This window comes from Eubalaena glacialis, chromosome 11 (genome assembly GCF_028564815.1).
Source record: "Eubalaena glacialis isolate mEubGla1 chromosome 11, mEubGla1.1.hap2.+ XY, whole genome shotgun sequence".
Lineage (NCBI taxonomy): Eukaryota > Metazoa > Chordata > Mammalia > Artiodactyla > Balaenidae > Eubalaena > Eubalaena glacialis.
In genome coordinates, this window is record NC_083726.1 from 62,405,028 (window position 1) to 62,417,759 (window position 12,732).

The 12,732-nt window shown below is 50.1% G+C and overlaps 2 protein-coding genes across 2 annotated transcripts; both read right to left on the minus strand.

Annotated features, from left to right (window-relative positions):
• Positions 1-212: 212 nt before the first annotated feature.
• Positions 213-9,102, minus strand: MYG1 (MYG1 exonuclease). Its single transcript, XM_061204851.1, has 7 exons — positions 8,637-9,102; positions 8,348-8,460; positions 4,500-4,659; positions 1,145-1,297; positions 885-1,007; positions 586-767; positions 213-433 (listed from the first exon to the last, which is right to left on the minus strand). The coding sequence occupies exons 1-7, from the start codon at positions 8,853-8,855 to the stop codon at positions 235-237; spliced, it is 1,149 nt and encodes a 382-aa protein (XP_061060834.1). The 5' UTR covers positions 8,856-9,102; the 3' UTR covers positions 213-234.
• A 39-nt stretch (positions 9,103-9,141) lies between these two features.
• On the minus strand, positions 9,142-12,481 carry PFDN5 (prefoldin subunit 5). The gene is made up of 6 exons (XM_061205067.1): positions 12,342-12,481; positions 12,032-12,134; positions 11,687-11,718; positions 10,550-10,624; positions 10,346-10,451; positions 9,142-9,345 (listed from the first exon to the last, which is right to left on the minus strand). The coding sequence occupies exons 1-6, from the start codon at positions 12,411-12,413 to the stop codon at positions 9,269-9,271; spliced, it is 465 nt and encodes a 154-aa protein (XP_061061050.1). The 5' UTR covers positions 12,414-12,481; the 3' UTR covers positions 9,142-9,268.
• Positions 12,482-12,732: the final 251 nt, after the last annotated feature.

Here is a 12,732-nt window from a genome sequence, read left to right on the forward strand (position 1 = left end):
GGGTTAAGATCTTGGCTCTTTTACTTTTTAGTCATTTCTTGTGAATTTGGTCAAGTTATTTACCCTTAGAAACTGGATAGTTTTCAAATGATTTGGAAAGCAAAGCTGAGAAAATACCTAGCACAGGCTCTGGCACATAATAGATGTTCCACTTTTCCCAAGTTTCAGCAAGCTCCCAGAATGATGCAGGGCAGTAATGGAGCAATACTTCGTCAGTATGAGACAGAAGAGATTTTATTGGACTAAGGAATTTGTGGGAGGCATAGGTGCTGGGCGCTGGGCCAAGGTGGCACGGGCCATGCTCAGGGCACCCTCTCGGGTATGGTGCCCACCAATGAAGCCACTGGCGTGGACAAAGACACAGCCAGGAATCCCACTGATCTGGTCCAGGGCCTCATCCCGAAGACCCCGCCATGGCTCTGGCAGGGGCAGCCTATGAGTAAGCAGAAAGAGGGAGTTGGTGGGAGCAAACGGAGGCCTTGAGGAACTGGGAGAGGGGGAGCAGAAGCCTAGGTTAGTGGCCTCCTCCTCTGATAGGGTTGAAACAGGCCTGAAGGGCTGCAGGGCGGTCCCCTAGGGCCTCACCTGCTCTGGAATGAATGGGGCTCCTTAGGCACACACTGTACCCGCCACTGTCCAGCCTGGTCCGTGTAGATAACAAAGGCGATGGTCCCCGGGGAGGACAGCCCCGATTCCAGGTGGTAGAGGTGCTCCTTCCAGGGGCATCCACCCTTCACCAGTTCTATTATCTCCCCACTTGGGTCCACCTGAAAAGGAAGTGGAGCAGGGATAGAAGGTTTAGGGTAGGAGTGGGAGCCCCTGTTGGCCAGCAGCCCGCCAGGAATCACTAACCTGAGCCACAGTGCCTCCTCCCAGGCCAGTACCTGGAACCGCTGGGCCAGGGCCTCTTCCACCAGGGCCCGGGCTGGCAGCCAGCTGTGCTGGTAGAAGTCTAGTCTCTGCAGGAACTCCTCTCGAACCAGGTCCATTGCACGCTTGAACCCGGCCTGGGAATCACATGGGAATTAGAACCACAGTGCTGGCCCAAACTGCTAACTCTGCTAGGGCTTGACGGGGCAGCCTCTCTCATTTTCCCCTGAGGTTCTCACATGCCTCACGGTCTCTTCCCCACGGTCCTCCTCACCTCAGTGTCTTGGTTGGGCTGGTTCCAGGTGGGATTAAGCCGAGCAACCCGGGCGCTCAGCGTAGTGGTCAGCGCGTACCGAGGCTCTCCCTCCTCCCACTGAGAGATCCCATTGTCCACCGCATCCACCTCCTCCACGAAGTTCTCGTACATCTAAGGCAGCATAGGAGAAGTGCTCTGGAGGGCGCCTACCATTTGCATAAAGCTTTATAGGTCTCAAAGTTTGTGCATACACAGTCTTTAATCTTTACTACAGCCCTGCAAGGATCTCCCAACATTAACTGGATGAGGAAGGGGGGAATTGGGGAGTTCAGCAGCTGGCTAAAGGTCAGAGAGCATACAGTGCTGGGGCTGGAATTCAGATCACCTGATTTCTAATCCAGTGCTCACTCTAGTACCACTCAAAGCCTGAGCCAAGGCCAGCATGTGTGGGGAGGGGGCTGCTGCCTTCTGAACAAGGAAAAGCCTAGAGTTCCATGAGGGGTTCTGTGGGAGTGGATCCTCATGGCCTGGGGGCGTAAATCTCCAGGTGGGCTGAGCAGGCTATTCACTGATCCAGTTAAGAGGTACAGAAGAGGGGCTTTCCTGGTGGTGCAGTGGTTAAGAATCTGCCTGCCAGTGCAGGGGACAAGGTTTAAGCCCTGGTCCAGGAAGATCCCACATGCCGCGGAGCAACTAAGCCCACGATCCACAACTACTGAGCCTGCGCTCTAGAGCCCGCGAGCCACAACTACTGAGCCCACGTGCCACAACTACTGAAGCCCGTGTGCCTAGAGCCCGTGCTCCACAACAAGAGAAGCCACCACAATGAGAAGCCCGCTCGCCGCAACTAGAGAAAGCCTGCGTGCAGCAACAAAGACCCAACGCAGCCAAAAAAAAAAAAAAAAGAGGTACAGGAGGGTCTGGCCAAGCACACCAATCAGGTGGGAGAAGATGAGTACTGGACTAGACATCAGGGCTGGGATGTGGTCCCAGGGAAGCCCATGATGTGCCACGTGGCATCAGCAGTTGCTGCATCTCCTGAGCCTAAAGAAATGGTAGGATGATGCCTCAAGAATCTGGGGGCAGAAAACGATATGGGATATCACTGTTTAATGCAAAACTGCCCCCCAAAATAGGCCTACATAGCAACACATCTGTGGTGTGTAGAAAAACTGCTACTCTCAGGGAGAGTTGGAAAAGAAACTCCTTCCAGCACCTCTAGGTCTGGACCCCAACCTGAGGCACAGTTACAACTTGGGTGTAAGGGAATTCCCTGGCAGTCCAGTGGTTAGGACTCCATGCTTTCACTGCCGAGGGCCTGGGTTCAATCCCTGGTTGGCGAACTAAGATCCCACAAGCTGCGCAGCACAGCCAAAACAAAAAACAACAAAACTGGGTGTAATTCTAATAACTGAAAGATATAAACAGCTCATATAACAACATCAAAAAAAAAAAAAACCCAATTAAAAAATGGGCAGAAGAATTGAATAGATATTTTCCCAAAGAAGACATACAGTTGGCCAACAGGCCATCAACATCACTAATTATCAGAGAAATGCAGATTAAAACCACAATGAGATATCACCTCACACCTGTCAGAATGGCTAGCATCAAAAATACCACAAGTAAATGTTGGTGAGGATGTGGAGAAAAGGGAACATTTGTGCACTGTTGGTGGGAATGTAAATTGGTGCAGCCACTGTGGAAAGCAGTATGGAGGTCCCTCAAAAAGTTAAAAATAGAACTACCATATGACCCAGCAATTCTACTCCTGGGTATATATCCGAAAAAAACAAACACTAGGGGCTTCCCTGGTGGCGCAGTGGTTGGGAGTCTGCCTGCCAATGCAGGGGACGTGGGTTCGAGCCCTGGTCTGGGAAGATCCCACATGCCGCGGAGCAACTAGGCCCGTGAGCCACAACTGCTGAGCCTGCGCGTCTGGAGCCTGTGCTCCGCAACAGGAGAGGCCGCGATGGTGAGAGGCCCGCGCACCGTGATGAAGAGTGGCCCCCACTTGCCACAACTAGAGAAAGCCCTCGCAAAAAAAAAAAAAAAAAACACTAATTCGAAAAGATACATGCACCCCAATGTTCACAGCAGCATTATTTACAATAGCCAAGATATGGAAGGAACCTAAGTGTCCATTGATGGATGAATGGATAAAGATGTGGTATACAATAGAATAGTACTTAGCCATAAAACAAAAAATGAAATTTTACCAATTGCAACAACATGGATGGACTTGGAGGGTATTATGCTTAGTGAAATAAGAGAAAGACAAATACTGTATGATATCACTTATACGTGGAATCTAAAAAAGAAAAACTAGTGAATAGAACAAAAAAGAAACAGACTCACAGATATAGAGAACAAATTAGTGGCTACCAGTGGGGAGAGGGAAGGGAGGAGGGACAAGATACGGACAGGGTTAAGAGGTACAAACTACTATGTAAAAAATAAATAAGCTACAAGAATATACTGTATGGCACAGGGAATACAGCCAATATTTTATAATAACTATAAATGGAGTACAATCTTTAAAAATTGTGAATCACTATGTAGTTACACCTGAAACATATAATATTGTACATCAACTATCCTCAATAAAAATAAATAAAATAAAATAAAAAAACCTTGGGCATAATTTAGTTCAATTGCTTAGAAACCCCTTAGCAGTAGAAGGGAAAATTGACCCAGGCAGTCTAAAACCTTAATATTCCAAAAGCTCCAATTTACCGTTCATATTTCTTCATTTTTGGATCAGAGAACTGAACTCAACAGCCTATCTGCAAAAAACAGAGTTGACTGCACCTGCAGTTTGACTTGCTGTGAACTTCACATTAGTGGGGTCAAGTAGGTGTCCTCAGAATCATCGATCCAACATGCACACCAGGGACGCTAGCCCTGTTCCTTCCCCAATCACAGGCACCTGCTGAGCTGCCTGCAGGGGGCGCTGGTGGAACCTGAAGAGGTTTTCATAATCAAACCCTTCCCAGGTCCCAACTCAGTGTGCCTCCAGTGAATACAGTGGTGCCCGAGATATGCTGCCCTCCACCTTCGGGGCAGCCAGAACCTCAGCCATATGCTTCCAAACATAAGCAGCCTCCTCTATTACCAAGTTGTTGAACAACTTACGTATGTCAGGTCATGCTTTATAGTTTTCAAAGCCCTTCCCCATACACTACCTCATCCACTTCTCACAAGCACCCCAGGATGGAGGCAGGAGAGAGACTAACCATTTCCCTGTGAGAAGATGGGCCGGACTGAGGGAGAGAGCAGTGGGCCAGCACGGGTCAGGAACCCCGACCTGAGCCCAATCCTGAGTGCCTGGTGGAGATGCATGTGGGGGGCATCTCTGTCCTCGAGTCCCCACCTTGTCATAGAGGGTGCCCACCATGCTGTCCTCTTCGCTAGTAACCAGCAACTGGGCCAGCAGCTTGTGCCCGAAGTGCAGATAGATGAGTCCCGCACTGCTCAGCTTGGTCTGCCACGGCTTCCCAGGGGACAGGGAGCTCATGGTCTCCGTGAAAGACCTGAGGAGCACAGGGAGGTGGGGCTGAGGCAGAGCTGCCCCGGTTCACCCACAGGGTCGTGTGCATGTGCAGGCACAGTGGGGTGGGGCGGCTGGGGAATACTATGGGAGTTGGGAGAAAGCCCAGGTGGGGAGGCTTTGGCTTGTCCTCAGGGGTCAACATGGACTTGAGTTTGGAGTCTCCATTCATGCATTCATTCGACAATGGTTAACTAAATGCTTACCACATGCCAGGCTTTGTGTTGTAGACATTAGAGATGAAAAAACTAAGACCTGTCCCTGCCTTCAAGTTCATCCGCCTAAGGTGGACACACACACACAAACAACCAAGGGAATGCTCTAGCTAGTTATAAACAAGGAAAAGGCAAGACGGAGGAAAGGGTTCAGGAGGAGAGCATTCAGGTCACTTCTGAAAGATGAATTAGTGGGTGTTTCCCAGACAGACAAAGGGTGAAGGAGAAAAGGCACTGCAGGTAGAGGGAACAACATATACAACAGCTAAGAGAAAGATTCCTCCATGGAACTGCAAGAAAGCAGCTTGGCTTGAGGAATGAGTGGCAAGAGATAAAGCAGGGGCCGGACCAGGGTAGGCCTTGTATGCTACACTTCAGAGTTTGGACTTCATCTGTAGGTAACGCGGAGCCACTGAGAGAGTGTAAGCAGGGCAGTGCATGTCAGAAAGAGCGCTGTGCCAGCCAGCATGGAGAAGCGATGCAAGGAGATTACCTGCAGTGGTCCGGGTGAGTAAGGAAGGCAGGGTTTTGAATAGCAGTGCAAGAGAGGACACAAAAAAGGTATGAAAGTTGTTAGGGCAGTAGAAACTACAGCTGTAATTTCTAAATACCAGTCCATCAGAATCACCTAGGGAGCTCATTTTTTGGTTCTAATGATTAATGTTCTATTGCTTAGGGAGATCAGTTCATGGGTGTTCATTTTCTTTTTATTAAATTTTAATTTATTTTCATTTTTGGCAGCATTGGGTCTTTGTTAATGTGCGCGGGCTTTTCTCTAGTTGCGGCGAGCGGGGGCTACTGTTTGTTGCAGTGCACGGGCTTCTCATTGGGTGGCTTCTCTTGTTGCAGAGCACAGGCTCTAGGCGCGCGGGCTTCAGTAGTTGTGGCTCGCAGGCTCAGTAGTTGTGGCGCACGGGCTTAGTTGCTCCGCGGCATGTGGGATCTTCCTGGAGCAGGGCTCGAACCCGTGTCCCCTGCACTGGCAGGCGGATTCTTAACCACTGCTCCACGAGGGAAGCCCCATGGATATTCATTTTATGTTTTATATTCCAGAAATGTTAAATATATTCTTTTATGTGTCAAACACTGCATAATTTTTTTTAAAAAGTATATAAAATCGGGATTTCCTTGGCTAAGGCCCACTGGCTAAGACTCCACACTCCCAGTGCTGGGGGCCTGGGTTCAGTCCCTCGTCAGGGAACTAGATCCCACATGCTGCAACTAAAAAAAGATCCCCAATGCTGCAACTAAGACCCGGCGCAGCTAAATACATACATACATACATACATAAATATATAAAATCATTAGGAAAAAGGAAGTAGTGAATAATCTCAAGTGCCGGGCTTCCCTGGTGGCGCAGTGGTTGAGAGTCCTCCTGCCAATGCAGGGGACACCGGTTCGAGCCCTGGTCCGGGAAGATCCCACATGCCGCAGAGCAAGTAGGGCTGTGCGCCACAACTACTGAGCCTGTGCTCTAGAGCCCGCGAGCCACAACTACTGAGCCTGTGTGCTACAACTACTGAAGCCCGCGTGCCTAGAGCCCGTGCTCTGCAACAAGAGAAGCCACCGCAATGAGAAGCCCACGCACCGCAACTAAGAGTAGCCCCCACTCGCCGCAACTAGAGAAAAGCCCGCACACAGCAACGAAGACCCAACCTAGCCAAAAATAAATAAATAAATAAATTTATTTTTTTAAAAAAAGAAAAAAGTATATAAAATCGGGACTTCCTTGGCTAAGGTCCACTGGCTAAGACTCCACACTCCCAGCACTGGGGGCCTGGGTTCAATCCCTCGTCAGGGAACTAGATCCCACATGCTGCAACTAAAAAAGATCCCCAGTGCTGCAACTAAGACCCGGCGCAGCCAAATACATACATACATACATACATATATAAAATCATTAGGAAAAAGGAAGTAGTCAATAATGTCAAGTGCCGGGCTTCCCTGGTGGCGCAGTGGTTAAGAATCCGCCTGCCAATGCAAGAGACACGGGTTCGAGCCGTGGTCCGGGAAGATCTCACATGCCGTGGAGCAACTAAGCCCGTGCGCCACAACTACTGAGCCTGCGCTCTAGAGCCTTCGAGCCACAACTACTGAAGCCCACGCGCCTAGAGCCCGTGCTCAACAAGAGAAGCCACCGCAATGAGAAGCCCACGCACCACAACGAAGAGTAGACCCCGCTCGCCGCAACCAGAGAAAGCCCGCGCGCAGCAACGAAGACCCAACGCAGCCAAAAAATAATAATAATAATAAATAAAAATAATAATAAATAAATAATGTCAAGTGCCACAAAGAGGTCAGTTAAGGTGAGACCCTCAACCAGCAACCTGAGCTTGGTGTTGAGGTCACTGGTGCCCTTTCCACAAGCATTTCCAGTAGAGAGATTGGGAGAGAACTGGCTGAATGAATGAATAAATGAAAGGATGGATGAATGGAATGTGCAGCCAGGGTCAGCTCTTCTTTTGAAGAGTGGCTGAGAAGTGAGGGTGAGAGATTAGGCTGTAAATACCGGGAGCATTCCCTCCTGGCATCATTTATGAAAGTAATACGTGTATTTAGAAAAAAATGGAGAGAAGTAGCGAGGGAAGGAGAGAGAGAGGGAGAGAAACAGACTTAAAACAAAATAAAACCTCCTCATGACCCGTCAGAGATAACCACTTTATACAGTGTGGTGTATATGAGGGAGGGTTTGGGTTTTTTTCACTCCTTTGTTTTCAAGATGGGAGATGCTTAAGCAGAGTTCCTTGCTGTAGGCAAGAACTAGAAACCCTGCCATGTGAAGTCCCAGAGCAGAAAATGATACACTGGAAAAGGGGCAAGCAGAAGGAAACAATGTCTCCTGAGTTGGAAGAAGGGAGCTGTTCAGGAGTGAGAAACTGAGGCTGTCCATGCAGGAAAAGCTCAACTTCCTTTAAAGGGAAGAGACAGGGTCACTCACTAAGGTAGTTTGATGAGGCAGGGGCTTGAGGAGAGGGGAAAAGGACTGGAATGGTACTGTGGATAATGGGCTACCCTCGGATAAGATTGATTTCCCAGTGGAAGAGTGTCAATGACAAAGGAAGACAACACACCTAAACTATCACCACCCACCACAATCGTGTGGGCCCAGCAGTCTGAGGTGGGGCAGCAAGGGCACATGACTGGATTAATCCCAGCTGGGGTATTCACTGGGGTGACGATGGGGCTGGTGGGAGAAAAGCCTGACTGAGCCAAATAAGGAGGTGAGTTGGAAGGGGCCCAGGGACTGACCCGGGCCAAGGGAGGCCCAAAGCCAGCTAGATGGGTGCAGAGCAGGTGGAGAGCTGGAAGCACGGAAGACGGTAGTCCCACGGGGCTCAAGAGTTTGCTTTCCAGGATGAGGCGGTTCCCTTCGCTGACGCGGACCACGGCAGTGGACTGGAGCACTGACAAGAGTTGAAGTCAAGGAAAGTTAAAGAAATGGTAGTGGGAACCCACCTCTGGTGATGGTCATATCGGTGTCTCTGAGGGTCATACTCGCCACCTACGTCTACCACGATGTCACAAGAAGCCAGTTTCTCGGGGTCCCGGGTCCGCACAATCTCTGCATCCTGCAGGGCACACAGGAAGTGAAGAGGCTGCCGGGGTCGCACGGGTAGGGGATTAATGTTGGGCTTCCAAGGAGCCGGGGAGGGGAGGAGGGGTGCTCGGGCGGGACCCGTTAGGGGGACGCGATCTGCCCCGGAGACTCGCCGGCAGCCCCCGGGTCAGTTTGCGCTGCCCGTACCCGGTACTCGGGCAGGAGGCGCAGCAACGCGCACGCCAGCGCCTCATCGCAGTGGAAAGTGCCGTTATGCGTCCCGATTCGGGGCGAGGCCATGAGGTGGCTGCGGGGTCGTTTGGAGAGTGGGACGGACTCCAGGCTGCGCCTGAGATGCGGGCTTCGGCGGGGTGGCGGCAGCAGCAGCAACAGAGATAGAGAACCGCGCAGGAAGCGGTGGCCCATGCAGCTTCCCCTATGGGGCGGCAGGGCGCCGACCCGGAAGAGGAAGCGCCCGGGCAGCCCCCACTTCCTCTTGCCGGCCGTTTCCAGGACAACCGGCCGCGCAGGGAGGGCGCGCCGCCCCGCGCAGAATTTCGACCCCCGCTCCTCGAAGGGCCCCGGGTGGAGCCTTCAAGACGAGCACTGTATCACCCCTGCTTATCAGGCTCCGGGAGGGGCACACCCTCTCACCACCGCCCTCCCATCTCATCACCAGTCCCTTGCCTAATGCAAGAAAAGACCAACACTCTGCCCAGCTGGCGGATTTATTAGCATTAAACACAAGACCCTCCTCTTCCCGGAATGCAGGAAACCACGCCCACAAAGTCCCAGGCCCCTGAAGCAGGCGCCCTCTGTCCGATTTCTGAAACAAGCTCTCAGGCCTTGGCAGTAGCCTGAGGTGCTCCCAGGGCTGTGAGATGCTGAATTTTCTGGCTCATCATCTCCATGACAGCTGTGGGAAAAAAGAAGAGTCAGACCCTGGTCAGGAGCTAAAGGGGAGAACCCAGAGTTAAGGAAAAGTGACAGACAACCAACTACAGTTAATAAAACTTTTAACACAGTGATCCACTGTGGAGGGCACACACAACACAAATTTAGAGTCTAAAATGTGTCAGTAAATATGAGAACCACTGGGATATAAAAACGAACAAAATACAGTATTCAAATGAGTCAGATATAACCAGAAAATGATACCGTGGAAAAGATGTTTGCCTTTAGAACAGTGGTTCTCAATCCTGACTGTGTAACAGAATCACCTAGGGAGCTTTTAAAAAAACATTGTTCCCTGGAATCCCTGCCACCCCCCCCCCCCCCCCGTTGACTTACGGTTGATCCTTGAACAACAGGGGTTTGAACTGTGCAGGTCCACTTATTCGGGGTTTTTTTTTCAATGGTAAATTCTACAGTACTACATGATCCACGATTGGTTGAATGTGCAATGCGGAACCGAGGATATGGAGGGCAGACTGTAAAGTTATATGCAGATTTTCTTCTACTTCACCAAGGGTTGGCACCCCTAACCCGCACACTGTTCAAGGGTCAACTGCAGTTGGTTTGGAGTGGGCCCAGGTTCTCTTTTTAAACTCTCTGGGTGATTCTAATGTGCAGCCAGGGCTGTAATTGCTAGCAGTTAGCTAGTTAGGGCTATATTTCTTTGCCGGGTGTTCATTTACATGCATCTTCTCCCTCATTCCATCCACAATAAATAGGAACTCAAACACAAAAACAAAGACATGATTTCCTTTCTCTAAATTTCTCAAGCACCGAACCCAGGAATCTATAAATAGTGGGTATGTAATGCACAGAATCTAAAGAATAACACATCAAGACAGCAAAGAGAAAACCATGGTTTTAATCCAGCAAAGGGGACATCCTCATGGATCACAGTGCAATCCCTGTTTGTTATTATGGCTGTAGAAAGGGTTCAAAGAGGTGCCCAAGGCCAAGCTTACCCTGTTTCATGGCATGCTTCTCCTGCAGAGCTGGCTGGATTTTCTCCATTTGCTTGGTGAGGAAGTCTATCTTCCTCTTGAAGAAGTCCTTAGCATCCTCAGCCGTCTGCAAGGTCAGAGGTGAATGAGGGGTTAAGAGGAGATCCCATTCTGCACTCTAGATCTCCCCCTCAGAGGGGCATCCATATGCTTCCTTCCACTCACCTTCTCTACATAGTAGCCAGTTCCCACATCGATGAGCACATGTTCCACATCATGCAGCTTCCCAGGGACATACATCTGAGAAGCAAGGATTAAGGGAAAACTAGCCCAGCATGAGTCATGATTCGCTGTCAGCTAGTGTGCTTGACCTCCTAAGACCCTTCTTTCTAAAAAGCTATAAGGCAGGAATTCCCTGGCGGTCCAGTGGTTAGGACTTGGCACTTTCACAGCCGGGGCCGGGGTTTGATTCCTGGTTGGGGAACTAAGATCCGGCAAGCCTCGGGGTGCAGCCACAAAAATTAAAAAATAAAAAGCTATAAGGCCCAAGGAACAAATAATCTGGAGGCCTACAAACTCCAAATGCAGAGAGACAGGGAAGTTGGTTCCTTATGGAGAAAATCACATATGCTGATCTTGCCCTCATCCCATCTGCCACCTTCCAAGCAGTTCTTACAGTTCTTCCCATTAGCCCTTCCAGAAAGACCAGAGTGATTTTTTTCCCATTGCTGTTGAGTAGTTGAGTGAAAAGGCAGCCTCACTTTCCCTTTAACACTCCCAAACATGAATTAGCTAATTCCTGATGAATTTAATGTTCGTTATTTAAGCAATCCCTACTACGGTGCTATTCCTGTGTTTCCCTTTCAGCCTGTCAGTTCTCTGGTACAGTTTACAGGTGCCTTATTGTCATAACTTGCTCACTCAAGTAAAACACTCAACAGGTAGACACAATCCAGGTTTCTTAGTAACAACAGTTTAGGAATAAGAGCCACAGTTGAACTGAAATTGAGGATTAATAAACAGAACCAACCCCCTTGTTTCTGTATCCTCTATTCTTCTATTGCTTATGTTTTCTAAGTTATTAGTAGAACTGTAAACCACCAGTTTTATCTCCCTATTAGGTTATATCCTCAAACAGCAAAGGGAAATAATCACACCTCAATTCTACATACACCTGGGTGCTCACAAAGCATTAGCTGGATGTTGGCCCCAGGATGGAGAGCAGAGCTAGGAAGCGTGTATAATAGTATTCTCAGAACCATCCGAGCACTCTGGAGTAATTAAAACCTCCCGTCCTTCTTTGCAGGTTAGGTGTGTGGAGAAAAGGCGAGGGCAGGGTAGCAGTTCCTGCGGAAAGGATACAGAACTCGTCAGTGGAACCAGTAATTCTTTCCCTGTGAAAGCAATTAAGACAAACAAGTGGGGGAGATTGGCAGCTCCAACGTTTAGACATTAAAGGGAGTTTCAACACTGCACAGCACCTAGAGACTGTATGCAAAGGACGGAGATAGGGACAACGGGAGCAGAAGAATGTCCTGGACATTTCAATTCTAGGTAAGCAACATGCAAAGGGCTCCTGTAGCGGTATACAATACATAATGGACTGCTCTCTCGTCTCAGGTAAGGAAAACTGAATTAGGAGGCGGGAAGAGAGGAGAAGCCGGCTCGCCACATCCCCCAGGGTGCCTTCACACGCCTACCCCGTACCCTCGTTGCTTTTGTTCAGCACGTTCAGACAGTCCTTGGCTTCCACATACTTGGTCTGTACCACCTTGAGCTGGGCAATGGACGTGGACAAGAACTCCACTTCCTACAGAGGATGGGAATGAGGGTCAGTGTGAGGGCTGGCGGGAGAAGGGGGCACAGCCGGAGAAGGGGCGGGTCCTGGGACCGCGTGGCGGTTTCGCCTGGGAAGGGAAGCCTCCCCAGCTGGGGAGCAATGGAGTGGGGCGAGGGAGTACGCGTGGTGGGGAGGGATGTGAGGCGGCAAAGGGGTGTCTCTGGGGCCCATCCCCACCTGGTCCAGCTGGTTCTTGAGCATTTCTAGCTGCGGCAGATTCAGCTCGGTGATATTAACCGACTGCGCCATGTTGGGAAGGAAGACTTATGAAGCAGAAGCCGGCCGGGCGAGCAACGCTCTAGCCATCCTCTGTGCATCTCGATGGCTGCGCCGGGAGGCCTCGCTGCGCCAGACGTCTCTATGGTCCTCCGTCCCGGAAGGGAAGGAAAGGCTGGTTAGTCTCGGTGACTCCCATTGGAAGAGAAAGGGTAGAGGCACTTTATTTTCTCACAACGTCCCAAGCCTAGCGTAGTCAAGTTGTAGCAAACAGAATTCCTACGCTCAAGGAACTTAATCTTAAAAGTACTCAGGCCATAACTACAGCGTTGTAAAGCAATGTATGCTACTC

What these genes read in the sequence shown, in the direction of transcription:
- MYG1 (XM_061204851.1), bottom strand. Translation starts at nt 8,855, where the DNA reads ATGGGCCACCGCTTCCTGCGCGGTTCTCTATCTCTGTTGCTGCTGCTG. An exon ending in GCCTCCTGCCCGAGTACCGG is followed by an intron (nt 8,461 to 8,636) that starts GTACGGGCAGCG and finishes TGTGCCCTGCAG; the next exon opens with GATGCAGAGATTGTGCGGAC. An exon ending in AGCCCAACCAAGACACTGAG is followed by an intron (nt 1,008 to 1,144) that starts GTGAGGAGGACC and finishes TGTGATTCCCAG; the next exon opens with GCCGGGTTCAAGCGTGCAAT.
- PFDN5 (XM_061205067.1), bottom strand. Translation starts at nt 12,413, where the DNA reads ATGGCGCAGTCGGTTAATATCACCGAGCTGAATCTGCCGCAGCTAGAA. An exon ending in GCTGAACAAAAGCAACGAGG is followed by an intron (nt 11,719 to 12,031) that starts GTACGGGGTAGG and finishes TTGCTTTCACAG; the next exon opens with GGAAAGAATTACTGGTTCCA. An exon ending in GAAGCATGCCATGAAACAGG is followed by an intron (nt 9,346 to 10,345) that starts GTAAGCTTGGCC and finishes TTTTTCCCACAG; the next exon opens with CTGTCATGGAGATGATGAGC.